At 45.8% G+C, this 26719-nt stretch overlaps 2 protein-coding genes across 6 annotated transcripts in view; one reads left to right on the forward strand and one right to left on the reverse strand.

The window, feature by feature from the left end:
- The window catches only part of LOC147009680 (WD repeat and FYVE domain-containing protein 2-like), a 33433-nt gene extending 30605 nt beyond the window's left edge, over window positions 1-2828 (forward strand). For both annotated transcript variants that reach the window (XM_085860746.1, XM_085860744.1), the window contains one exon: window positions 65-2828. In XM_085860746.1, coding sequence (XP_085716872.1) covers window positions 65-94 — 30 coding nt within the window. In that variant the 3' untranslated portion in view covers window positions 95-2828. The remainder of the gene's footprint in view (window positions 1-64) is intronic.
- The window catches only part of DHRS12 (dehydrogenase/reductase 12), a 29809-nt gene continuing 4462 nt past the window's right edge, over window positions 1373-26719 (reverse strand). Inside the window, exons 2-10 of one of the 4 annotated variants that reach the window (XM_085860748.1) lie at window positions 24503-24636; window positions 23970-24052; window positions 18692-18787; window positions 13963-14044; window positions 13078-13139; window positions 8071-8175; window positions 7883-7973; window positions 4817-4954; window positions 1373-4660 (exon numbers count right to left, since the gene is read on the reverse strand). In XM_085860748.1, coding sequence (XP_085716874.1) covers window positions 4590-4660; window positions 4817-4954; window positions 7883-7973; window positions 8071-8175; window positions 13078-13139; window positions 13963-14044; window positions 18692-18787; window positions 23970-24052; window positions 24503-24636 — 862 coding nt within the window. In that variant the 3' untranslated portion in view covers window positions 1373-4589. Of the gene's footprint in view, window positions 4665-4816; window positions 4955-7882; window positions 7974-8070; window positions 8176-13077; window positions 13140-13868; window positions 14045-18691; window positions 18788-23969; window positions 24053-24502; window positions 24637-26719 lie in introns of all 4 variants that reach the window. The other 3 variants (XM_085860747.1, XM_085860749.1, XM_085860750.1) reach the window with 3 other exon arrangements.

The following is a 26719-nucleotide window of genomic DNA, read 5'->3' on the forward strand; positions in this document are numbered from 1 at the left end:
TCTGCACTTTATTTACTGCAGGCCGTTTGTATGCGTCAACATGTTTGTATTTTCATTTCCACAGTTATGGGACGTTTCTCCAGTGATTTCCTGATTGTTTCAAAGAACGCGGGCCCCATCAAAACGTCCCGTTTTCTCCAGTCCACAAATTCAATCAATGAATTTCAGGTTCACTCTTTCAACCACTTTGACCCCCCCCTCCCTCCCACCCACCCCCAACTTTCTCCTTCCCACCCAGTGCCTTCCTTTTTTCCATCAGCTGTTCTCTTTGCCTTTATCTTCTCCGCTACATCTTCTCTTTCCCACTGTCTGTCTTGGTACCAGTGGATTATCTTTTTATTAGGCTTGCATCACCCCCTCCCTTTTCTTCCCCCCCTCACCTTCCTTATTTTCTTTCTTTTTTTTTCTCCTTTTTGATTTCCCATTCTCCTTTTCTACCATTTCTGTCAACACAATCGCATGCTATTCCAGTTGATTTGACGGTTTTAAGCTGGGGGCACCCATCACCCTTTGTGTCTGAGTTGTTGAAGGAACTTGAGGATCGTGATTTGTCAAACACAATTTTGTGCACTGAACACTATGTTCTGTGATTGTAGCTTCCACAATTGAACTTCCACATTCTATTTTTAATTTTTCTGTGTTGTGCACTACCCCCCCCACCCCACCCCATAACCCTCCACTCCAAATGCGTATGGTGTGTTTGGTGTGCACGTCACACCGATCCTTCTCGCTTCAGCACACCTCGATTGTTCAAAGTGTTTGATCTAAAGATAGAGGAATAAAGGATGTAATTATTCCTGAACGCTTCTTCGTATCAGGGTCATTCCACATCACGTATACCTTGGTGTAAATGGCACGTCCAGACCATTGTGGGGACGATAAGCTTCCTCGGTATGGAATGCTTTCTTTTGAACTGACAGTGCTCTGGGCTGCACTATTGTATACCTGACGTGCAATAAAAGCCATCCATGTTTAATCACCAGCACGAGGTAATCCATTGCTTCGCATCACATCAAATCCTCTGGCCATAGAGCGTAATGCTCACGTGTCGATTGTATTTGCAAATGATGAGCACGGAGGTTTGATTGTACACCAATCGAGTCTTTCTGCGACTACCCGGGTGTTTTGATCTGTGGGGTGGAGCTGCCTAATTTGCATAAGATGTCTGTTGGGTAAGCAGATGCTTGTTGAGGGTTTTTTTTTTTCTTTTTCACCTTGCTTTGTCTCGGGAAGCTTCACCAGAGCCCCCATGGAATTCTGCTGCGGTCGCACAGACTGAACGCCACCTGGTAGCGGATCCGAATGATTCCGCCCCACATTGAGCACATGGAATGTCGCTGGTTGTCATTTGCTTTAAAAAAAAATTTAAAAATTTCTTCCCCGTCATGGAAGCTGCTTCGGCTTGTTGTGGCGGTAGGTTCAGTTGTTGGCCTCGAACATATCTACTTTAATTGGTGCGAATTCTTTACTTCCGTCAATTTCTCTAAAAGGACACGGTCTCACCTTTTACAGCAAGGGAGGCATTAGGTTGATAAAGATTGTTCAGCTGTTGAAAAGGAGTCTTTTATGATGCCGTGCTTCGGTATTGGTTTTCATGAAACTCACAATGATCCATCCACAGGTGATGTCTCCTGGGAGTGCCAGTTTGAATACCCAGTTGCTTTTTCAACTGCTCAATGTTTTTTTGTAGTTGTTTTTCTATCCTTCGTTTCTCTCCCTCCCCCCCCCCTCACACTTCACCCCCTATAGCTTTTATTATTATTCTGACTCACCCTTTTTTATTTTGTATATTCCTAATGGGTTTTTCCTCTCCCCCACACTTTGTAACGCACTGAAGCATCCCACAAAGAACAATGACATCCTGGCACAGTCATTTGATGAAGAACGTGATCTCAAGATGGTTTTGTTAAATTCTGGATGAATTATGTGTCGTTAAATCCCAGATTCCAGGGAATTCCTCATCGTGCACTGTCGATTTCACATTATCAAGGGTAGTTTTCCCCTCTGAGTCTCCAACGCGTGACAAATGAAAGGGTGCGATGATTGAGTTGGTTGTTTGCCATTTTTGTTTTCTCCTTTCCTTACTTCCTTTAATTTTCCTGCTGCTTTGCATTGTGCAAATGGAGTCCACTTCTGCTTAAACGCAACGGTCAATTTTTGTGATCGCGTAAAATGGTGTAAAAAGTCTACTCGGACATATTGGGTCATTCCAGTTTGGATAGATATATCTCTTTTTAATTTGTTCAAAAAAGAAAGACTTGCAGCTTGCGTGGTATCAAGATCAAGTTGAGGATTTGCACTTTATCTGTTGGTAAAAGCATTTTGGGCCTGCTTCTGTTTCGACTGAGAGAGGCTCGGTCAAATTTGATGTGTGCATCGAGGATTGATGAAACATTAACGTAAACCCTCGACTTCAACCCTCTTTTTTTGTGTTGCTTTTAGATTGTAGAAAAGGTTTTTGAAGAGCAGTTGATGAACTGATTTAAAAATATAACACACGCACACACATATATATATACACACACACGTTGCATCACCTTCCTCCATCCCATGTTTTGTTTTAGCATTTCCGTTGTGAAACTGCATAGCTTCACTATCGGGGACCATCGTGCTGTCGTATTGGAGTCTCGTTGTGAAGGTGCGGTGTATAATGGAAATGTGAACCTGAAGTCATTTTATTTTATTATTATTATTTTTTTTTTGGCCCATGTGGAAAGCAGTGAGCTTTTGCTTTGAACAAAGTTTATCACTTGATACTTCCGTGCTGTTTGAAACAAAAATTTGTTGAGGAATGTGTTGTGTATAATAAAAGATGTTTGAACCTTAAATGTTGGTTCATTTGTTCTCGGTTAAATACTGGAAGGGCACTCGGTAGAGCGCATACCTCCGCCACGTAATGCCTGATCCTCGAACATATCGATTCCAATACATTTTTGAAATATCATGCTTTCCAGGACTTTATCGTTTTTGGCCCTATCACTCAATGGTGAAGAATCACTTTTTAATATTATCAGATCCGGATCCGGATCTTCACCAAAATTGAATCAATTCTTCCTTGTCATACATCCAACGTGTCCACCAAGTTTTGTCCGAATCCGTCCACGACGTTGTGAGATATGGTGTTTATTAGTTTAGCCCTACCTCTAAATGGTGAAGAAATTGCTTTCAAATTTTTAGTATCTGGATCTTCACCAAACTCTAATCAGTTCGTCCTTGTCACACACAGAACCTGTCCACAACTTTTTGAGATATCCTTTACACAAACAGACATACAGAAAGGGGTGAAAACATAACCTCCTTCACCTTCGGTGATGGGGGTAATTAAAGTACCTACTTTTATTTTAACCTTAAAGGCCGACAATAAAAGGCTGGTTGTATCGTGAGGTGTTGAGTTAAGGGTTTGGGGGAGAGGTGTTATCTACATATAGATTGTCTACTCCTGTAAGGAGCTGGCAGGATAACCTAGACTGACAGGTATGTGCTCTCTAGCCTGGGTTTGAACCCCAACTCAGCTATAAACTGTCATCCTGGTGTTTCACAGGCATGGTGATTTATTAGTGTGTGTACCGTCCCCTTGCATGGATCCCACCATTTTCTTCACAAATAAGGGTTATTGCTGGCACCATTAACGAATTACAAAGTTTCGGATTCCTGCATTGTTGAGTATTCTGTGTTGGAGTGGCGACCCGTCCAGGATTGTAACCCCAGCCAAGAAGCAGCCTCATCCGCATAACTGCACGAGTCGGATAAACGTAAACAAGCTCCTGTGAGCCAATACCCATCATATGTTCCCTGCTTGAGATAAGTGGAGATTTGTAAACAATTCAGATGTACAATATTTTTGTACACAAGATCTAAGCTCCTTTTAAGAGATCTTGTATAAAGATTTTGAGACGTATGTGCACTCGAGCAAGTTATCTCTGTCGAAATCAAAAACGTCAAGTGTGTTAATTTGAGACTGGTTGTTGTTGAATAGCACCGGAGGGTTCTGCTCAAATGAGATAGCTGATCGATCTACCATGAGCAATCCAGAGATTCCTCACATCTAAGATTGTGTACTCTTGCCTTTATAAAGCCAGGGTCACGAGAGAGAGGACAGACAAAAGGGAGTGGGTCACTCCATGGAAACCGATCAGCACTCTGACCATGACCGTGCTTCCCTGACGACTCCGGACTTTGGGAAGATTTGGCCCCCGACGTACGTTGGGGGTGGGGGAGAGGGGCTCGTGCTCTGGGAACCCAGGTAAAATCCTGTTAAACTGCTCTACATACTTGTCCATAGTGTACCAATGTCCTTTAATTCATGCAAATGCACACTGATGTCTTGGTCTTGCAGGGGATTTATGTGCCAACTCTTCCATGATCTTTAGATCAATGTTAAACTCTGGAAAACACAAGGGTGTTTTGTTGATTTATTTTTGAGTAAACATTTAATTAAAGCTTTTACAATGTATCATCTGTCTTTTAAAGTATTTGAATTATGCAAGATTTTATTAAGCCCTTGATATAGCTGTTTATAATGAAATCAAAGCCAAGAACACATCAAGTGGTTTCAGGTTTGAACATGGCTGCCATTGCTTCCAATGCTTTCATGAGCTTGTTCTCATCTTCAATTGAGGATTGTGTCCAGGCCATAGGCAGGTGTGTGGAGACGACCTTCCTGTCTGCAGAAAGAGGGATCTGTTAAAATCACTCAACACCTTCAACAGCTCTTGCTTTTGCACTTCAAGACTTTCCAATGAGTATCTGCTGGCAAATCCCCACAAAACACAGCAAGTCAGTGAGCCAAGGATGATCTTGGATCGTTTGCTCTAACCTTGGAAAAACTTTCCGCTTTGTTGATGCTGAACGGCAGGAGAGATGGCGAGCCAGATTATGGTGTCTGCACCCTGAGCGTCCGTGCGCAAACGCTGACCCATCCGGCGGTGGAAATCAGGCATGCCGACTCGTACAGCTATGGGCCGAGGATGCAAGTAAGAGGATTCCAAACTAGCCGATCCAAACATTCAGTAAATAATGCCTCCACAAAATCACGAGAAGTGAATGATGGACTGTGAGGATCTCGAGCAATATAAACATAAGTTGCTCCATAATCTCTTAGCTTAAGTCTTTATTTGCCTATGAAAATGATCAGGAACCTCGTAGATGTAAGGTAGCTTTATAAACCAAGGTATCCTAGAATTACTGCAAACACACAGCAGGACTGCATTGGAGCCATAGCTCTACCCTCCAGAAATGCAACCAACAGAATTTGTTATACTGAATCCTGGTTAAACGGATGAGAGAAGAACCCTTCTGTGTGGATGGGTTAAAATTCCCCAGAATTGGGGGGTGGGAGGGGGTTTGGAATGACGAAGGGTGATCGCCAGGACTGCAACAGCGACTGAGGGGTGACTCTGCTCTCAGGGCCGGGCAAAGTCTTTGCTCGGATAATTCTCGATAGGGTTCGCCACCATCTACTTGAGCACCAGCGTCCAGAGCAGTCAGGCTTTACACCAAAGAGGGCGATGATTGACCGTATACTTGCTCTTCGCGTCCTCACCGAACGCAGACGAGAGTTTCAGCAGGGGCTGCTTGCAACCTATGTTTATCTCTATAAAGCGTTTTATTCAGTGAATCGGGATGCCTTCTTTCGGATTCTTGGTCTTCGTGGGGTGCCACCAAAACTGATCGTTCTGATGTCTAAACTATACTCTGGTACTGAGAGTGCTGTGAGATGTGGTGATACCATCTCTGACTTATTTCCAGTTGTTAGTGGAGTTCGGCAGGGGTGTGTACTTGCCCCCACACTTTTCAGTGCTTGTATGGACTGGATTCTGGGGAGGATGTCGGAGAGATGAAGTTGCGGTGCATCGATTGGGAATGTCCAGTTTTCTGACCTTTATTTTGGTAGAGACTGAATATACTTTTGGGGGCCCTCATGGTGCTGCTTGAGTCAGAGCCGCTGGGATTATGGGTTTCCTGGGTCAAAACTAAGATCCAGGCTTTCAGTGACATTTTGGATGCTGCTCTCCTTTTTGTGGTGAGGATGTTGAGGTCACGGAGAGATTCACTTACCTTGGCAGTGACATTCATATCTGCTGGCTGTGAGCCAGTAGTCAACAGACTTCTGGGTCGGGCCAGGGGAGTCATGGATTCACTGGATCATGGGGTGCGCTGCAGTCGGTACCTGTGTGGGAGAACGAAAGTCCGAGGCTTCAGGTCCTCGGTGCTTCCAGTCTTGCTCTATGGATGTGAAACTTGGACTCTGACCAGGGATCTGAGATGGGGACTTAATTCCTTTGGTACCAGGTCTCTTCAGAGAATCCTTGGCTATCGCTGGTCAGACTTTGTGTCCAACAAGCGGTTGCTGAGAGAGACTCAAATGAGATTTGTTTCCTACCGAGTCCGTGAGTGTCAGCTGTGGCTGTTTTGACATGTGCTCTGTTTTCCTGATGCTGATCCTGCTCACCAAATCCTCTCGGCGAGGGAGTCTCGTGAGTGGAGGAGGTCAATGGGCCGACCACGTGCCTCGTGATTGCAGCAGGTTGATCGGCATCTCAAGGAGATGGGGATGGGCCAGTTGGCTGCCTGGGGGATGGCCAGATGGAGGCCCCTGGAGTACTGGCAGAAAGTGGACGCAGCAACGCGTTGCTCCGGCACATGCTCCCATACCTGACCTGACCTACTATTACCCGTTCCCACGGGGAGTTGCGTTGGAAACCCACAACAGGACTATGCAAACCCAAACTATGCCATTTACATTACCACTGAGAGAATTGGTTTGCTCTCCTCCACCCTAAAGCCTTACGACTACAATTTTGTTAAACCATCTAAGACCTTCCTGGGGACACTGCATACAACCACCAGTTTTCAATTCACTCAGTCCAACCGTTCAGGAGTGCATTGACGTCAAATAAACACTTCTAGAATTATAGAACATTCTTACGTGTTTCTCTCTTCTCGTGGAGGTTCAAAGGTAGATAGGATGGCATAGAGGTACATGCTCTCGCCTCAAAGCTATCTCGTCGAGGTTTGAATCGCAAGCCGACTATAAACTGTCATCTTGTTGTTTTATAGGCAGGGTAAGATTGGTGTTGGCTTAACAGTTAAAGTGGCTGGCTTAAGATCTTTGGGTCTTGAGTTGAAGCCCCTGTCCCATCATTAAATTAACAAGATGGGTGGACTGAGCCTGTCATCCTTCTGAGATTGGCAAAATGAGTACCAGCTTACTGGTAACTGGCATTGCATGAGTGGCACAGTCATGCCCCCAGAAAATGAAGGAACCACAAGCTCCATACCCATAAATAAAACAGGCAGGGTGATTCATTAATGTGTGTACCATCCCTTGGATGGAAATTAAATTGGTGTACCATCTGCCGGCATTCCGTGGTGGTGGATGGTAAAGACCCCAGTGTCCTTCGCGAAGAATAGGCAAGCTATTGCCAGAATCCTGAAGAAATTCCTGACATAACCACCAGAGGGCACTGCATCAGTGACACAGTCGCACCCTCAGCCAATGACGCCACCCCGCAACTTGTGCTGCATACGAACGAAGAAGAAGAATGGAGCTTCAAAAGCCGAGCACACCAGGTTCTGTTGAGATATTGGTCAACCTTCCCGGTAACCTCCAATGTAATTTGGTATTTTGGTGGATCTCTGACAAAGATCTTTCATGAAATACTTATCACCTGCAATGAAAACAAGGAACCTGATGAACAAATCCCGATGGAATAACGGCACACTCTAGTGCAATGCCCCCTGCCAGATCACATCTAACGATGTCCACAGTCTAAGCGAGACTGCGATACGCTGCCTTGCTTCTCAAACGTTCAATGAACTACTGCGAGCATAAAAAGAGTTTTCTGCAATTGTGAACCAAAGTCAAGGGGGTCAACCTCACCAGGGGTGTCTGCCCATCCTGGGTGGAGCACAGAGAAGTGAACGCCGGGATGGAACCGTGCCCAGTGTTCAGTCAGAACCACCTGCTGCCTCTATTGGGAGGGCAGAGAGCCTGAATAACTTTACGTAACCTTGTAATGCAATCAAAGTCATCATTCGCATCTTTTGTAAACACGAGCCAAGGTGAACCTTATTCTGGGCGTACACCATCGTGCCATCAAACGTTCCACGCTCGTGCTGCAGGTCCTCCACATTCAGCTTCTGGACGAGCATCCCAGCAGACGATACGGTCACCTGGGGTTGCACGAGCATGCACACGATTCCATCAATGCTACAAAACGCATTGCTCAACTCTCCTGGCTTGCATTTGATTTGCTGAAAACTTTCTGGAAACTTCCATCTTTGCTGTAAACGTAAATGCAGCTTCAACTTTCTTCACCCAACATTGAATCTTAAATGTGGGATGCTCGATGACCTAACGGGTATATCCACAAAATGTGGGATGCTCGAGAGGTACGGTGAAACAAAAACTGAATGAAGATGAACGGAAGAGAATATGGAGCAAGACTCGAGGAGAGGCGGAAGAAAACTGGTGCCACCAAACCGATCTTGATTTGTGTCCATCTAGGGGAGTATCTACGGAGGGTATCCATGCACCATCCCTCCCACCCCCGCCCCAGGACTCCACCAAACCAACTTTTTAGCTTCCTTTTATTGTCCTATTACACATGTGAGATGGTAACAAAAAAAAATTCCCGGCACTCTGGCGATATTCAAGATGGCGTCCAAAATGGTCACCAAAATGGGTAAAATCATAGAATACGGTATATAACATCTCAAAAATGTGGCAAATTGGAAAAATAATAATTGGGATTTGCTTCCTGATTATTAGTTACTAATTTCTGATAACTGGCTGTATACTGCTTTCTGCATTTTGGGTGGTATTGGGCCTCTGCTGAAAACAAATCAAATCCTCGGACTCACCTTAAGAGCCACTCATAATTGTTCTCCTCTGCTATTTGCAGCACTTTCTGCCATCAATCACGTTCAAATGAAGAGGTGTCTTCCCTTGTGTCGATACCTGCCTTTTTCACATGGATTCGTCCTTCAGTATTGCAGAAAATACAATCAGGTTCAAAAATGATCTTTTCTGATGCTTTCTTGCACTTTACCTTTCCTTCTAGGCTGGTAGATGGTCCATGTCCAGGAGCTTCAGGATCGTTAGCCTCAGGATAGCCCTCGTTCTCCTGGATCTCATCAGGAATGCCCTGACAGATATCTGTCATTCGATATGAAGAACCTGGTGGTTCAGCGAAGCGACGATTCCGTATATTTTTAAGAAGTGCCAATCCATCATTTGGATTCGTCAAGTCTGAAAAATATGTGAACGATCCATGCTTTATTCCAGACGTATTAATGACACAATGTTCTCGTTTGCGTTTTCTTTCCATTTCAACAACTTTCTTTTGACAATTACATTAAAATTTTTCTTGCTTGTCTGACATCTTGACTTGTGATCTTGATCTTGACTCGCCACGGTCTTGCTAAGCTAATTAATCTAACCTGGAAAGAGAAAAAAATACACATAATACTTGAGTGCATGTAAATATTCAAAGTGCATCGGGGTGGGTGTGTGTGTGTGTGTGTGTGTGTGTGTGTGTGTGTGTGTGTGTGTGTGTGTTTTCTGGCTTTCAAATTGTCCGCCATCTTTAATTCCAAGTACGATAACAATAATAAACATCCTTGATAAGAATTACAAAACGAATATTCCATAGTTCTGTCCCTCTATTATTATTATTACATTAATGATTATTTGAAGCTGACATTTGATATTTACTTTCATCACACCATTTGAAAGCCTTTATCCCTGAGCAGGGGTCAGCTTTTTGTGGGTTCCAATCATGGTACCCTTTCTTGTGGCAATATTTTTTACGGCCGGATGCCCTTCCTGACGCCAACCCTTTAGTCGCCTTCGATCCTGCAGGGGTAATTACCAGGATACTGGTGCTCATTTTGCCAACCTCGGAAGGATGACAGGCTGAGTCAACCCCCCCTGATGCTAACTCAGCAGCCAGTGGGGCTCGAACTCAGGACCCCAAGGATCCCAAGCCACCGCCTTAACCACTGAGCCACACCAGGCTCACATTTGATATTTACTATGATTTTACCATTTTAAAAACCATTTTGAACTCAATCTTGGATTTTATGAATGGCAATAAAACATAAATCACCACATAGGCCTATTTAATTAGTTTCTAATAATCAGGAACATATATTACAATGAATCCAAATATTAATTTACTGTATATTATTCTTAGTTTTAGGCTGTTGTATACAACTAGCCGAAACCCCGTCACAGACGGATTCCGTTCATTCAACAACCCTCACCAGCTCACCCACACTCGAGGGACATGGACTGGACAGGGTGTGCTTGTCCACACCTACTCATCCCCTGCCCCATTCCCCCCTGCCTCCCACCCCCCGCCTTCAATTTGCTTACCCCCGCCCAAAAATGTAATTACCCCGCCCCCGCCTCTTCACTGCCCGCCCTCCCCGTCTCTTGATTCCCCGCCCCACTTGCCCCCGCCACCCCGCCACCCTGTCCACCCCCTCACACTCAACCCTGCCTAATTCACCCCAGCACCCGCTCACTCATCCCCCGCCCCATCCCCCCATCTCCTGCTTTCAATATGTTTACCCCCACCCAAAAATTTGCTTACCTTGCCCCCCGCCTCTTCATCCCCCGCCCCCGCCTCTTCACTCCTCGCCCCCGTCTCAACAAAAAGTGTTTATTCTGCTTCAGAGTTGAAGTTTGATTATTGCCACGATGTGTGATGCACTCTTACAGGTACGAAGTTTCTTTCAATCCAGGTCACAGTACCGAGAAAAAGGTGACACGACCGCTTGGAGGAGCACAAAATTGGTCCTTCAGTATTAACATATAGATACAATGTTTCTTGTTACATTTTTTTTGTGTCAAATTCACATTCTGAGGGAGTCAGCATGTGCAGAAGAGGGTTTTACATTGCAGACGCTATTTTTGAGGAGTGGAATTACACCTCTCAGCGGTGACGGTCTGTCGACGACAGACGTAATGACGTCACCGAATGGCCGATGTTGTCATGACGTTCTGACGCCTCTCAGCGGTGACGTCACACGTCGTCATGTAAACGAATGTAAAACGAAAAGTGTTTATTCTGCTTCAGAGTTGAAAGTTGACTATTGCCACTATGTGCGATGCACTCTTACAAGTACGAAGTCTCTTTCAGTCCAGGTCACAGTACCGAGAAAAAGGTGACGCGACCGCGAGGAGGAGCACAAAATTGGTCCTTCAGTATTAATATATAGATTTTATATGATTTTGGTGGCCATTTTGGACGCCATCTTGGATTTTTTAAAATGGTAACAAAATCCAATCATCAGACATTAGTTACTAATGACCAGGAACCAAATCCCAATGATTATTTTTCCAATGTGTCACATTGAGATGTTATATACCATATTCTTTGATTTTACCCATTTTTGCGGCCATTTTGGACACCATCTTGAATATTGCCAGAGTGCCAGGAAATGTTTTTGTTAACATCTCAAATGTGTAAAGGTCCATAAAAGGAAGCTAAAAAAGTTGGTTTGGTAGAGTCCTGGGGGGGGGGGGTGCACGGATACTTTCTGTATATACTTGACTAATCGGTTGCACCTATGGAGTCACATTCGGTGAGAGGGACGATGAGAACACACCTCAGAGACGGACGTAACAAGGAACCACCAGGACTTGATAAGTTGTTTTTGTGTTCTTGAAAATAAGTTTTGAAACATTCCTTGTTATAGATATCTCAAGAAAAGTGAAACAACAAAAATTCTGAGGGTTGTCTGTTTTAAGTGGCATGAAAGCAGACGAGGTGCTGTATACCTTCCTTTCCTTTCCTTTCATATGCAGCACGTGGCTGCTGGTTGCATCATTTGCTGGGGTGCAGTAATGCCCCTTGTGTAAGATTGAGCTGGAATTTGGAATTTGTTCATGGTACTGGGGATGGCTTGCTTACTCTTCGGGAAGGAGATCGTGGGATCTTCAGCGTCCACAGACTAATGCTGGCAGACAGGACAACCAGTTTAACGTCCATCCGAGGGATGCAACGCACACTCATTACTCACCTTGCCTGTGAAACACTGGGATGACAATTTTTAGCTGGATTGAGATTCAAACCCAAACAAGACAGTTTAGAGGTTCCCATTGTGTGCAGCCTTTTTGGATGCTGGTTGCATCATTGGTTAAGGGTATGGCTATGCCACTGATGCAGTGCCCCTATTTTGCCGACCTCGGAAGGATGACAGGCTGAGTCAACACCCTGGTGTTAATTCAGCGGACCCTAGGGTCCCAAGCCACCACCCTAACCGCTAAGCCTCGAACTCAGGACCCTAGGGTCCCAAGTCACCACCCTAACCTCTGAGCCAATGCCAGGCGAGCTCAGAGGTGAGTGTGCACCCTTCTAGGTTATCCCAACAGCTCTAAGGTACTGTTAAATAGTATGAAATGTGTGTGTGTGTGTGTGTGTGTGTGGGGAGGGGGGGTTGTACTGGGTGGTTTGCCATTGCCTTCCCAGCATTGATTGTCCGAGTTCTATCCATTTTTAAAATTCTGAGTGTCAAGGAAGGAAGCAGCACGTACCTCTTTGGTATGACTCGGCCAGGGTTCGAAAAACCGACTTCCCAGTCTTGGAGCAGATGGTCTAACCATTACACCACCGAGTCTGGTTTGTTGTTCAGTAATTATAATCACCAATTATAACAATATGTAAGGAGACTCCCATCGTGACCACCATGTCCACACACCCCGTTATAACTTTTACCTGTCCTTGAAGTATGAACCGGGTTCTTTTCATTAATGTGATCCAACATTCAAATTAATGACAAAAAAAATTCCTTCATCAACATTACCCAATAAATCTTTCGGCAAGATAGTTAGCCAGGCTGCTGACACACATCCACAAAATTTGGTGGATGTGACAAAAACAAGCTGCTGAGATTTTGGTTCAGGTCCGGATCCAGATCTGACCCATCAGTGGGATACAACACGTAAACTGTTCAGTCTGGTGGAGGTATGTTCTCTACCGAGTGCCGTCCCACTTCACAATGCTATACACGAGTAGATGTACAATGAAATTCAATGAGAAAGGTTGTGTTTTTTCAACAACTTACAACACGTGGCTTGTTTGCCTTTTTGAGCAGTGGTAAGAGTGCACTGGTGAGGATGTAGGTTCCTATGGATGACACAAATCATCCCATTAAACACCAGTTTGGTGATGACGATGCAGAGGAATCCACACAACTACAACAAACAGATTCTTACAAGTGCACAGGAATTCCGTCGTGAAACCGCTACGTCCTGCAGAATAGACACCACATGTTGAAATTCTCCAAGTGAGCAAACCGCCTCCCACATCACATCACATCTGCATGGGACTGCAAAGTAACCCTCGACCAGAGCAAGAACTGAGAATTGGTACAGGGTACGGTGACACAATGGCCGACTCGTTACAAAATGTGCAATGGCGGTCTTCTGACATCCTCAATGTACTCAATGTCCTGATAGTGCATGCCATTAAACAAATAGAAAATATCATTTGATGTGAATGCCTCGACCCATGGTGGATGTCAACCCACTGTAACGTTTGATCTCAATTAAAGGCCATGAGAGAAAGAGAGACACACACACAGAGAAGAAAGACAAGAAGAAGAGACACAACATCAGATGCTTCTAAGTCGAGTTATGGTCTGCAGAATGAGTTTCAAAGGACATATGACCATCGACCTTTGACCTTTTAAACCCAAAATTTAATAAACTCATCTTTGTATTACACTTCATATATATGCCAAGTTTGGTTGGAGTCCCTTCAATAGTTCACAAGTTATCACGGTAACGGAAATCTGCTACGCACACAAGGATGCACAGCCCGATGGACATCACGAAAACATAACGGCTCCGGCACCTTCTGAGGAAGCAGAAGATGGGTGACGTGACATTTTGAGAAGGGGAATGTAGTGAAGCAAAACATCTCGCCCCCTCAGTCTTGGCCAGCTCACCCAGTGTATTTGTCGCAAAGTTTTTCTCGAGGCCATCATCAGTAACTTCATGCTCGTGTACCATGCACCCCGCATTGTTCACCTGCAGAGCCAAATAAACACAAACACGGTGACATATCCAACGTGCTGCCCTTTACACAAAGTGATGTTTAAAAAAATGACAACCGGACAGGAATGATCTCTCCATTGATTGACAAAGTTTCCGGATTTCTTAAAATGGCAAATCCTCCCTTCTGGACTTGGTGATGAGTAACTTTACAGCAAATCTCTCCTGCTCTTACTTTGCTCCAATTGGTTCATCTGGTCATGTGCTTGTGAAAGTCAACATCTCTGGCTATTCTCAGAGAGCTGCCTCAACACCAACGAGTCTGGAATTTCACTCAAGAAGATTGGCTGGGACTACAAGGAGCCATCTCTCTTCAGGACTGATCTCCCATGTCTACTGTCCCTGATGTTAATTCAGCCTGGGAAATCTTCCACAGAATCTCTCTTTCTCTCTTTCTCTCTTTCTCTCTCTCTCTCACACAGATTTATCCCATCCATCCATCTATTGGGACCAGACTCTGCACAGAGTGTCGGTGCTGCTGGGCTATTGGGCACAATCCTGGATGGGTCGCCACTCCGACGCAGTCATCCCATCTCGTCTTCAATTATCCTACCCTTCTTCCCACCCATGGTACACTGACTCCTGTGGAGGGGCAGTTACTCTGAAATAACGTGTTCTTTTCATGGAAGGCAAATCCGACTGAAGACAATCTCGGTGCTTTCCAAAATGTCTGCAACAAGTGTGTCCACTCTCAGGAGAACCAGAAAATAACATGTGTCCAACCTCAAGAATGAACTTTCAAACTTGTCTCCCTCTTTTAAAACCTGGTGACACCTTCTGAAGTCTTTCTCTCGAGTATGCTCCCCTTCCATCCCTTCCCTATCTTCAAATGGCACCACAGGTGACACCGCTCATGAGAAGGTCGAAGGACTCAATTCTGTTTGATTCCAAGTCTTGTGTCCCCAACTGGTCCTGGACTCTATCTTTTTTACCCTGTCATTTGCACTCGGTCATCTTACATCTGCTTGGAAATCAGCCACCATCACTGCACAACATAAAAAGGTGCAAAAACTGATCCCCTCATGACAGACCAATCAGCTTACTTCCAATCATCAGCAAGGTCATGGAATCCATCATCGCAGTTCATATGAAATCCTTTCTTTTCTCCAACAACCCCATCTTAGATCAACAATTTAGTTTCAGACCAGGTCACTCCACCTTAGACATGCTGCTTCGACTCACCCAACAATGGATGAAGGCCCTCAATATCAGAGCATGAGATCAGTCATCTCTGTGGACATATCTTGTGCTTTTGATACAGTCTGGCATTCTGCCTTGATCTCCAAACTGTCTGCCTGTGGCATCCAAGGCCAACTCCACACAATGCTTACCGACTTCCTCTACTCTCGTAGCCAACGTGTGGCACTCAACAGAGTCATTTCATCTCCCTCTCCATGTCAAGGCTTGAGTTCCCCCAAGGCAATGTTTTGATTCCAGTCCTATTCCTGATCTTCATCAATGATCTCTCTGACTCTTTGGAAAATACTCTTTATCTATTTGCTGATGACTCCACCCTCTGCCATGACATCCCTCATCCCTCAGACAGGCAGGCTGCAGCCTCTTCCCTCTCTTCAGACCGTAAAAAAGTCACGAGATCGTCAAACACCTGAAATACAATTTTCAATCCTGACAAATCTCACACTCTCAATATCTCTCTCCAAAAGGACCGTGTGGCCCCCTCTCCCCCAATCTACTTTATTCACAAATTATATACATGAACCCGAGAACACAAATCGCTTTGTTTCCAATTCCAAAAACCTCCGTTTTAGCAGTTCTTGGACAAATTATTACGTCATTTTATGCCATTTCAACCAATAAAATTTGCTGCTCGCACTCTCAGCGTTTGGGAATATTGAGATTCAGACAAAGTGGTGGCTCGTAGGAAATATAGATCATGTTCAGAAGCACAAAGAACGAGTTTAAAAGACCCTTCACATGTCCTTTTTCTCAAGACTGTGGGGTAAAGTATTCTATGAACGCTCTAATTTCGGAAAGTATAAAGTATATAAAACTAGAAGGGCACTCGGTGGAGCGCATACCTCCGCCACATAATGCCTGGTCCATGAGAACATATTGGGCCCAATACATTTTTGAAATATCATGCTATACAGCACTATATCATTCTGGGCCCTATCTTTTAATGGTGAAGAATCACTTAATATAAGGAAATCAGACACAGGTGGAGGCCATTCAGCCCATCATGCCTGCATGAACACCATACTAATTTATCTACACAAGATCCAAAGAAGAAAATGCCAAAAAAAACTTTATTTTAACTTTTTGTAGTTTTTGTATTTTTTTCTCCCCTCAGGGGAAGGGGCATGGTCTTCGTTAAAAACATACATCAATCACACAACACCCCTTGACGAGACCCCCACCAACAGTACTCCGTACACTGCACCAAATCACCCATCGATGCTCAAACTGCTTAAAAGTCTCATCAACATCCCTATACACCTCCATCTCCAGAACTTCCAGGTACCAATCTAATTCTAATTTAAACTTATCTACTTTTTCTGCTGCCACTACCTTTCCAAGGAGACCATTGCATGCATGAACTACCCTCTGAGTAAAAGTGCCCTGCCTTACAACCTTCTTAACTCTCCTCTTCTTCACTCTCAAGCTATGGCCCCTGGTCCTATCACTGTCCACTCTGTTGAATAACTCATCTGCACTTATTTTATTGATACCTTTCATTATCCTAAACATCTCCATCTTATCTCCTTGTAACCGCCTTCTTTCTGGTGTAAAAAGCCCTGTCTCCTTCAGCCGCTCCTCATAGCTGAGTCCAGCTAGGGCTAGTCTAATCCTGCTCTCCAGTTACTCTCCTCCTTAAACCATGTCTCACTCACTGCAACTATATAGTAATCCTCGCTATTTACTTTGGCTTCAAGTTCTTCCATCTTATTATTTAAACTTCTGGTATAGAATATGTTTAACTTTTCCCTTCCTGAAATTATATTTTCCTGTCTGGCCTTACTCATCACAATTACATCATCCGTTCCTTCCTTAAAGCTTCCTCACCCTCCGCTGATCTAAAAAAATCCTGAATTCCTTCCTTAAGTCCCGCTGCAAACCTTTCTGCCCCCTTTCTATTTACCATATGGCCATCATTCCGCAAACACTCCATTTGTCCCCTAAATGATTCCCACTGCTTCCTAAATGTAAAACCTTCTTCCCTACACCATTCTTCCAGCCATTGGTTGACGTCTATTGCTCTGCTCATAATTTCTATATTGTTTCCTAATCTTGGGACGATCCCAGAACGCATGACATCACAATCCTTTGCTTTCAGCCGCTTACCCAATATCCTTTTATCTATTTTTCAAAATCTCTGAGTAAACTTTTCCTACACCATTCACACCGAGGTGTACCACAACCAACTTCTTCCTGCCATGACCAGATACAATATCGTTTACCCTTCGTTCAATGTCCCTAACTCCCGCTCCTTCAAAACTACACAGTATTCAACGTATACAATCCTTTCTGCGGAAGGAAGAATCAACATATTTAATAATCTCATCACCCACAAAAACTGTCTCCCAGACCTCATTTCTACCAATTTATATTGCTGCACATCCACCACTGCCTGCATCCGATGCACCTCCACCACTGTCTGCACCTGCTGCACATCCACCACTGTCTGCACCCGCAGCACTTCCACAACTGCCTGCACCCACTGCACCTCCACCACTGGCTGCACCCACTGCACCTGCTGCACCTCCACCACTGCCTGCACACACTGCACCTCCACCACTGGCTGCACACACTGCACCTCCACCACTGCCTGCACCTGCTGCAAATCCACCACTTCCTGCACCCACTGCACCTCCACCACTTCCTGCACCCACTGCACCTCCACTGCCTGCATATGCTGCACCTCCACCACTGCATGCACCCACTGCACATCCACCACTGCCTTTAAAATTAAATAATTCTCGTATCCAGATCCGGATCCGGATCTTCACCAAAATCTAATCAGTTCGTCCTTATCACACACCCAACCTGTCCACAAAATTCATCCAAATCCATCTACAACTTTTTGAGATATCCTGTACACAGACAAACAGACAACCAAACAAACAGAAAGGGGTGAAAACATAACCTCCTTCACCTTCAGTGGCAGAGGAAACAAGGGACAGTCATTGGAATTGAACCAATTTGTCACACGATCGGTGGAAATCATTTTAGGCTGTCACGTTATATACATCCTTTTGGTCTGAGTTTCATGGTTACAATAACTAACAGATAGGGATGCAGTATGAGGTGGGGACGACGACTTTTCATCTCAAACGTGAACCCCATAATGGCGTCCCCCTGTCCTACACTCTTATAATCGACCTGGCCCTCCTCACCTCCACCCTCTCCCTCCTGTTCATTTCCTTGTACTGAATAACACGTTCAAAGATCCAAGTCTAAAGGTTCAAGTCCTGGGTCCTGTCAAGTCGTTTCCATCTTGAGTTTGGAGTCCAGTGAAAAAAACAAAAAGGCCTCGTCATCCAATTCGAGTACGACAGGCCAGGCAAATGCCGCTTTAAAAGCTTCAAGTCAACCGGTGTGTATACACTTGTTATACACACATTCACTGACAATTGAGAGACCAGCCAAAAACATCACACATACCAACACGTCCAGATGATCGTTCCGCCCGGCAAAATCAGCACAAAAGGCCCAGATATCCCGAGGCTGAGAAAGGTCCAAAATATGTGCAAACACATTCTAAGGAGGAAGAAAAGAGGATTATATGCCATCAGGGATCAACTGAATGATAGTATGTTTACCAAATGAGGATTAAGAAAGGAAAAGTTATGTAACCCTGTCATTTGATTAGAAAAAAAAACAAACAGTCAGCCTACTAGATAAACTTAACGAGCACAGGATAAATGGTGGTTTTACAAATGAAACATCTTTTGAATGCACGATTCAAGTAGATAAAACTACCAAAGTACGATGACTATTGCTCTCACATCGTAAAAAAAAAGGTCGGTGACCTGTCTGGTTTCCTTAACCCCCTCTCCTCTGGTCTCGCAGCCTCTGTTCCCTCAGCCCTCCGACCTTCCGAGACTCCTCCTGGATGCACATATTCTTCCAGTAACCCTATCCTGCTTGGACTCCCAAAATCCAGACTCACCGCACACCTCTTTCACCTTACACTTCAAATCTTCTTCTTCTTCCTCTTTCGGCTTGCTCCCGTTAGGGGTCGCCACAGCGGACCAACTGTCTCCATTGCGCTCTATCCTCCACATCTTCCATTGACACTCCAACCACCCGCATGTCCGCCCTCACCGCATCCATGAACCTCTTCTTTGGCCTTCCTCTTCTCCTCCTGCCTGGCGGCTCCATCTTCAACATCCTTCTCCCGATATACTCCGTTTCCCTCCTGTGCACATGTCCAAACCATCTCAATCTCGCCTCTCTCACTTTGTCTCCAAACCGTCCTACCTGCGCTGTCCCTCTAATACACTCATTTCTTATCCTATCCATCCTCGTCACTCCCAACGAGAATCGTAGCATCTTTAACTCTTCCACCTCCAGCTCTGCTTCCTGTCTTTTTGTTAGCGCCACCGTCTCCAAACCATACAACATAGCTGGTCTCACTACCGTCTTGTATACTTTCCCCTTCACTCTTGCAGCTACCCTTCTGTCACAAATCACTCCTGCAACTCTTCTCCACCCACTCCATCCTGCCTGCACTCTCTTTTTCACTTCTCTCCCACACTCTCCGTTACTTTGGACAGTTGATCCCAAGTATTTAAACCCATCCACCTTCCCCACCTCAACTCCTTGCAACTGCACCATACCACCACCCTCCCTCTCATTTACGCACATGTACTCCGTCTTACTCCTACTGACTAACATTCCCCTTCTCTCCAGTGCGTACCTCCACCTCTCAAGGCTCGATTCAGCCTGCTCCCTACTCTCCCTACAGATCATGATGTCATCCGCGAACATCATGGTCCATGGAGACTCCAGTCTGATCTCGTCCGTCAACCTGTCCATCACCATTGCAAACAGGAAAGGGCTCAGAGTCGATCCTTGGTGCAATCCCACTTTAACCTTAAACCGGTCCGTCATTCCTACTGCACACCTCACCGCTGTCACACTGTCCTCATACATATCCTGCACGATCCTCACATACTTCTCCAACACTCCCGACTTCCTCATACAATACCACAACTCCTCTCTTGGCACCCTATCATAAGCTTTCTCTAAATCCACAAACACACAATGTAACTCCTTCTGGCCTTCCCTATACTTCTCCATCAACATTCTCAAAGCAAACATCGCATCAGTGGTGCTCTTTCCTGGCATAAACCCATATCGCTGCTCACAGATCATCACCTCTCCTCTCAACCTTGCTTCCACGACTCTTTCCCACAACTTCATGGTGTGGCTTAACAACTTTATCCCTCTGTAATTTCCACAGCTCTGCACATCACCCTTATTCTTGAAAATCGGAACCAGCACACTTAATCTCCACTCCTCCGGCATCCTCTCACTTTCCAAGACTTTATTAAACAATCTGGTTAACAACCCCACTGCCATCTCTCCTAAGCACTTCCATGCCTCCACTGGTATGTCATCTGGGCCAACCGCCTTTCCACTTTTCACCTTCTTCATAGCAGTCCTCACTTCATCCTTACTGATCCACCCCACTTCCAGATTCACTATCTCCACCTCTTCCAACCTTCTCTCTCTCTCATTTTCTTCATTCATCAGCTCCTCAAAGTACTCCATCCACCTTCTCAACACACTCTCCTCGCTCGTCAGCATTCCCATTTGCGTCCTTTGCGTCCTTTATCACCCTAACCTGCAGCACATCCTTCCCAGCTCAGTCCCTCTGTCTTGCCAATCGGTATAAATCCTTTTCCCCTTCTTTTGTATCCAACTTCTCATACAGCTCGTCATATGCCTTTTCCTTGGCCTTAGCCACCTCTCTTTTTGCTTTTCGCCGCCACTCCTTGTACTCCTGCCGACTTTCTTCATCTCTCTGACTATCCCACTTCTTTTTCGCCAACCCCTTCTTCCTTATACTTTCCTGTACTTCCTCATTCCACCACCAAGTCTCCTTATCTTCCTTCCTCTGTCCAGATGTCACACCAAGTACCTTCCTAGCTATCTCCCTCACAACTTCTGCTGTCGTTGCCCAATCATCCCACCCATCTTTACCACCATCCAACGCCTGTCTCACCTCCTCCCTAAATTTCACGCAACAGTCTTCCTCCTTCAGCTTCCACCATCTGGTCCTTGGTTCAGCCCTCACTCTCTTCCTCAACCTCACCTCTAAAGTCATCCTACAGACCACCAATCGATGCTGTCGAGCTACACTCTCCCCTGCCACCACCTTACAGTCACTAATCTCTTTCAGGTTGCATCTCCTACTTAAGATGTAATCCACCTGTGTGCACTTTCCTCCACTCTTGTATGTCACCCTGTGTTCCTCCTTCTTCTTGAAATACGTGTTTACCACTGCCATTTCCACTCTTAGTGCAAACCCTCCCACCATTTGCCCTTCCACATTTCTCTTGTTGAGACCGTACCTCCCCATCACCTCCTCATCCTCTTTATTCCCTTCCCCAACATGTCCATTGAAATCTGCTCCAATCACCACTCTTTCATCCTTGGATACACTCTCCACCACTTCATCTAACTCACTCCAGAAATCTTCTTTATATTCCATCTCACACCCCATATGTGGGGCATATGCACTGATGACATTCATCATCACCCCTTCAATTTCCAACTTCACACTCATCACTCGGTCAGACACTCTCCTCACCTCCAATACCCTCTTGACATGATCTTCCTTCAGGATTATCCCGACACCATTTCTCCTCCCATCCACACCATGGTAGAACAGTTTGAAACCACCACCAATGCTCTGAGCCTTACTCCCCATCCACTTGGTCTCTTGTACACACAGTATGTCCACCTTTCTTCTCTCCATCATATCAGCCAACTCTCGCCCTTTGCCAGTCATCGTCCCAACATTCAGAGTTCCAACTCTCACCTCCACACTTCTACCCTTCCCCCTCTCCCACTGCCTCCGGACTCGCCTTCCCCGTCTCCTTCTCCTCCTTCGCCCAGCAGTAGCACAATTTCCACTGGTACCCTGCTGACCACCGGTACCGGTGGCGGTCGTTGGTAACCCGGGCCTCGACCGATCCGGTATGGAAATTCGTTTTGTTGTCCGCATAATGATTTGGCATAGGTTTTTACGCCGGATGCCCTTCCTGACGCAACCCTGGTCGCCTCTTACGACACACAGGGATATGGTACACCTATTCTAACCGGGGCATTCACCTTACACTTCAAATATGTCTTTAAATCCAGACATCCATTTATCTCTATCTCTATAAAGACCATCTGGCAAATGCTCCCATATACTTTATTGACGATCCTCTTGATTAAGTTCAGTCATTGAAACTCCTGAGTCTCACGACTAGCCATGATCTTTCTTGAGCAAACCACATTTCCAAGTTGACCTCCAAAGCCAGTCACCGAGCTGTTAGCTAACTGGGCATCCTCCGTTGTATAAAGTCCTTCCTTGGCACACCTGAACTCTGATCCACCTAAAAAAACCTTCATCTGCAGCTTGATGGAGGGTTGCTCTCCCCTTTGGGCTGGCTTCCCTGCCTCACACATTGCTGAGATTGACGCCATGAAAACCAAGGCTTTCAAGATCATTGGAATTTCTCATGATAAAGCTGATCGTCTATGGGCCCATCCCTTTCACATCGCACACAGGTTGGTGGTCTCTCTGTCTTCGACTTTCTGGTCTTCCACCCTCTGCGCTTTCTGTGCTTTGTCCCCTCCCCCCCACCTCCAGGTTTCTGCATAGCCCACCTGGTCCACCATCAACCCCCTTCTGGTGAAACTCCCAAAATCCAGGATCACTGCTCACTTCCACTCATTAGTTCCCTTTTTTCCCACCTTCCACATTCCACAGAACCAACTTCCACATTCTCTTCAATCTCATTCTTCCCTCCAGGTCTTCAAGACAGCTGTTCACCACCATCTCAGATCATCCCCAATCCAAAACCATGATCTTTTCCACCCTTGTTAACCACCCCACCTTTCTCCCCAAACCCTCATCCTTCCAAATTTCGAGTTTGTCGTTCCTTAGAGTTTCTACCTGTATTCATTCACCCCATGCTTCCTTTCTTTCCCTCCCATTCCTCTGCACACCCGTTGTTTGTCCAAATCTCCCTCCATCTTGTGCTTCAAGTCCACTGTCAGTGTCTGTCTGTCTCTCTCTGTCTCTCTCTGTCTCTCTCTGTCTCTCTCTGTCTCTCTCTGTCTCTCTCTGTCTCTCTCTGTCTCTCTCTGTCTCTCTCTGTCTCTCTCTGTCTCTCTCTGTCTCTCTCTGTCTCTCTCTGTCTCTCTCTGTCTCTCTCTGTCTCTCTCTGTCTCTCTCTGTCTCTCTCTGTCTCTCTCTGTCTCTCTCTGTCTCTCTCTGTCTCTCTCTGTCTCTCTCTGTCTCTCTCTGTCTCTCTGTCTCTGTCTCTCTGTCTCTCTGTCTCTCTGTCTCTCTGTCTCTGTCTCTCTGTCTCTGTCTCTCTGTCTCTCTGTCTCTCTGTCTCTCTGTCTCTGTCTCTCTGTCTCTGTCTCTCTGTCTCTGTCTCTCTGTCTCTGTCTCTCTGTCTCTGTCTCTGTCTCTGTCTCTCTGTCTCTCTGTCTCTCTGTGTCTCTGTGTCTCTGTCTCTCTGTCTCTCTGTCTCTCTGTCTCTCTGTCTCTCATTTATTCCCTTACTCCTTTTGTCCAACTGTGGACACACCATCAATAAGTTACCATTTTATCCTCTGCCATCTCACTCTTCCATGAGGTGATATCTAGTATCAAATTAACTGTCAGACGGAAATTGATAACAGCAAAAAAAAATATTGGATAGGATGTTACTTCATTCTTGCTCTCCTCAATGATCTGTGTCCTGGCTGCATCGGCCCGCTCCATGTTACGACAAACCATGTGGACCGTTCCACCTGGAAACACGTGGGGCAAGATGTGCACAAATGGTGGGAATATCAATGGATGCATTTGAATATGCCAGGAAGCCCAGATTAAAATACACGGCACGCAAAATGCAGGGCGATGATTGTTTTTGCCGCTCACCCAGCGGATTTAGTCCAAGATGTCTGGTACAAGGGGCATGGGGCATGCTCACCAGGAAGTTCAAGTTTCAAGACATATTACGAGTTGGTTATCCCAAATTTCCATGCACAATCATAATCAAGGTCGAATGGAACACACCCAAAATGACCATGTGGAAGACAAAAGAGCCTGAAACACACTCCAATTATGAAATTGTCAGCTTCTTGGTTTCAAAATATAGTTGTTGTTTGTCAAACTAATCCAGCACTATGAATCGCATGCTACCACAAATGTCAACTGCTAAGCTTCCAAGCTCTTTTGCTCACAAAATTAATAGGCACCTCTCCGTGCGATCTCCAATGCTGTCCTTTTGCCGATGCCACTGTTGGAGCCGGTAACGAGGAAAGACAGGCCGGTGACGTCCACATCCAGATCACCGGGGTTGAACTGACTTGCCGCAGACTCATAACCACTCCTGGAATATAAACGTTCAGGTTACTCAACCTGTACAATGGTGTAAAACTGATGGTTCACTCTAGAGGCTGAAGAATGTGAGAGCTCGTGTTTGATGTCTGCTCTGAGTCTGGGAGGTCGCCGTTTCGATTGCAACCCCGGCAGACAGGGGCATCGAGAGCCAGCATGGGTCCTGGGTCCCGAGGCAAACAACCTTGGGGCTCCCCACCCCCACCCTTTCTCTCTTACATTTGTATTAAAAATTACAGTTACACGACAAGCTCGGGCCCCTCAACGGATCCCAGGCCCCGAGGCAGTGGACCCCCGAATCCCCCCGCCCCACCCTCTCAACGCGACTGCCAAAGAGTCACACTAAAGACTTTTTTAAAATGGGACGTGATGCTTCCTTGCTTGGCGCTCAGTATTTAGAGGATGGAGTATGGACAAGCTGTGTAGGCTGTGATCATTTGGGGAGGAATATTTCCCCCCTATGTCACTTTTCTTGGTTGCTTTATGCAAGAAGAGCGTGGAGGTTAGTTTATGGAAATCCTAGCCACCTGGGGGTAATTGATTATGTGAGAGCTGATTGGTTACTCCCTCCAATTACGGGTGAGAGATGTGATTGTGCCTTTAGCACTTGCATGTTCACGAGTATGGATAATGTGTATGGTACATGCTTCTGAGCCTCGGCCGTGCCGGGTTTGCACTGTGATTCCGGCACCGAGATTTTACTGTCCCTCTGTTATGTTTGTTTTTCACATTTTTTTTTACTTCCCCATCTTGTCTGCTTGTTTCTCATTTATTTTTTTTGTCTTGTTTGTCCTACATTTTCGTTCATCTTTTCCCTTCCTGCTTTCCCCTGGCAGGAAGGATGTTGAGTGGGAGGATGCCCGGAGGATGTCTAGTGGGCCTCACCCACTGCCCAGGAGGGAAGGAGCCTCGTGCTCCCCTCTGCTCCCTCCACCTTTCATCCCTAGTGTTATCCCCAGCCTCCCCAGAACCCCAGTATGGCGAGCAGGCATCATAATTGCATCAGTTTTCATTTTTTGAAAGATGGAGCTGTTCCGGCCAGCGAGAGCTTCAGTTGGAACATGTTGGGAACATTGAAATTTAAGGCTGTGGACTTTTTCTGCTTGATCTCCATCACCCGTGGCTTTGATGCGTCTTTTCAGACAGCGCAGCAGGGTCTTGCCAAGCTCTAGCGCAGGTTGGCTGCCATCGAGTCTGCTGGGTCGCTGGCAGACTGGGCGATCGAGGCTCTCTCAGAAACCCAGGAGAGAGTTGTGCCCGTCTGCCTGTACAATGAATGCATTAGTGATTATGATGTCAAGGTTTGGCTCAGTCGCTACGTGGATATCCGTGGCAAAGTACAGTTTATCCAGAATGACCTCGGCATTTGGACCGGAACTCAACAATACAGTCAAGTTGTGGACGAGGGAGGACGGCACGGTCTCCCATATGCCGAGGCCAAGTCTATAATGCAGGACAGCCAAAATCATGTTGCAGGTGTGGCGAACTTGGTCACTTGGTTACTGGGTGCAAAGTGGATGTCTGCACACAGTGTGGTGAGTGGGACATTTGAGAGAGCGCTGCAACAAAGAGGTGAAGTGCAACCTCTGTTAAGGGTTTGGGCACACTTACCGTTCATTCCCACAGAGCTACGCAAACAAAATGGGTGCTTCTGTGGACAGGGGTGGGGGTGGATCCAGGGAACCGGAAAATGTCCTTGTGGTTACTTCCTCCCCCAACATGTTTCTCACTGGTTCACACACACCTCGGGGGCATCCCGGGGAGCTAGTGGCACTTCACTCTTGAGCTGGCCTCTCGTGGGCTCGGCCTTAGGGTTGGGGGGTAAAGGGGCATTGGGGTTTCCTTTTGCTTGAGCTTGATTTTGGTTTGGTTTGATTTACCTTTTTTGTCCTCTTCTTTTCCAGAGGTGGACTGAGTCCTTGATGAGTCTTGTGTTTGCGTGTTTCCGACTGCGGTTAGCAGTCGGTTGTTGAGTCAGTATATTCCAGGAGTGTTAGTTCGCAGTCAGTTGTTGATAATTAAAGAAAATAAGACTCTTAAAAATCTCTTTCGAGTGTCCTTCCTTTGTTTGCTTT

Source organism: Eptatretus burgeri, chromosome 17 (genome assembly GCF_056783735.1).
Source record: "Eptatretus burgeri isolate ZD-2024b chromosome 17, Ebu_testis_v1, whole genome shotgun sequence".
NCBI classification, from domain to species: domain Eukaryota; kingdom Metazoa; phylum Chordata; class Myxini; order Myxiniformes; family Myxinidae; genus Eptatretus; species Eptatretus burgeri.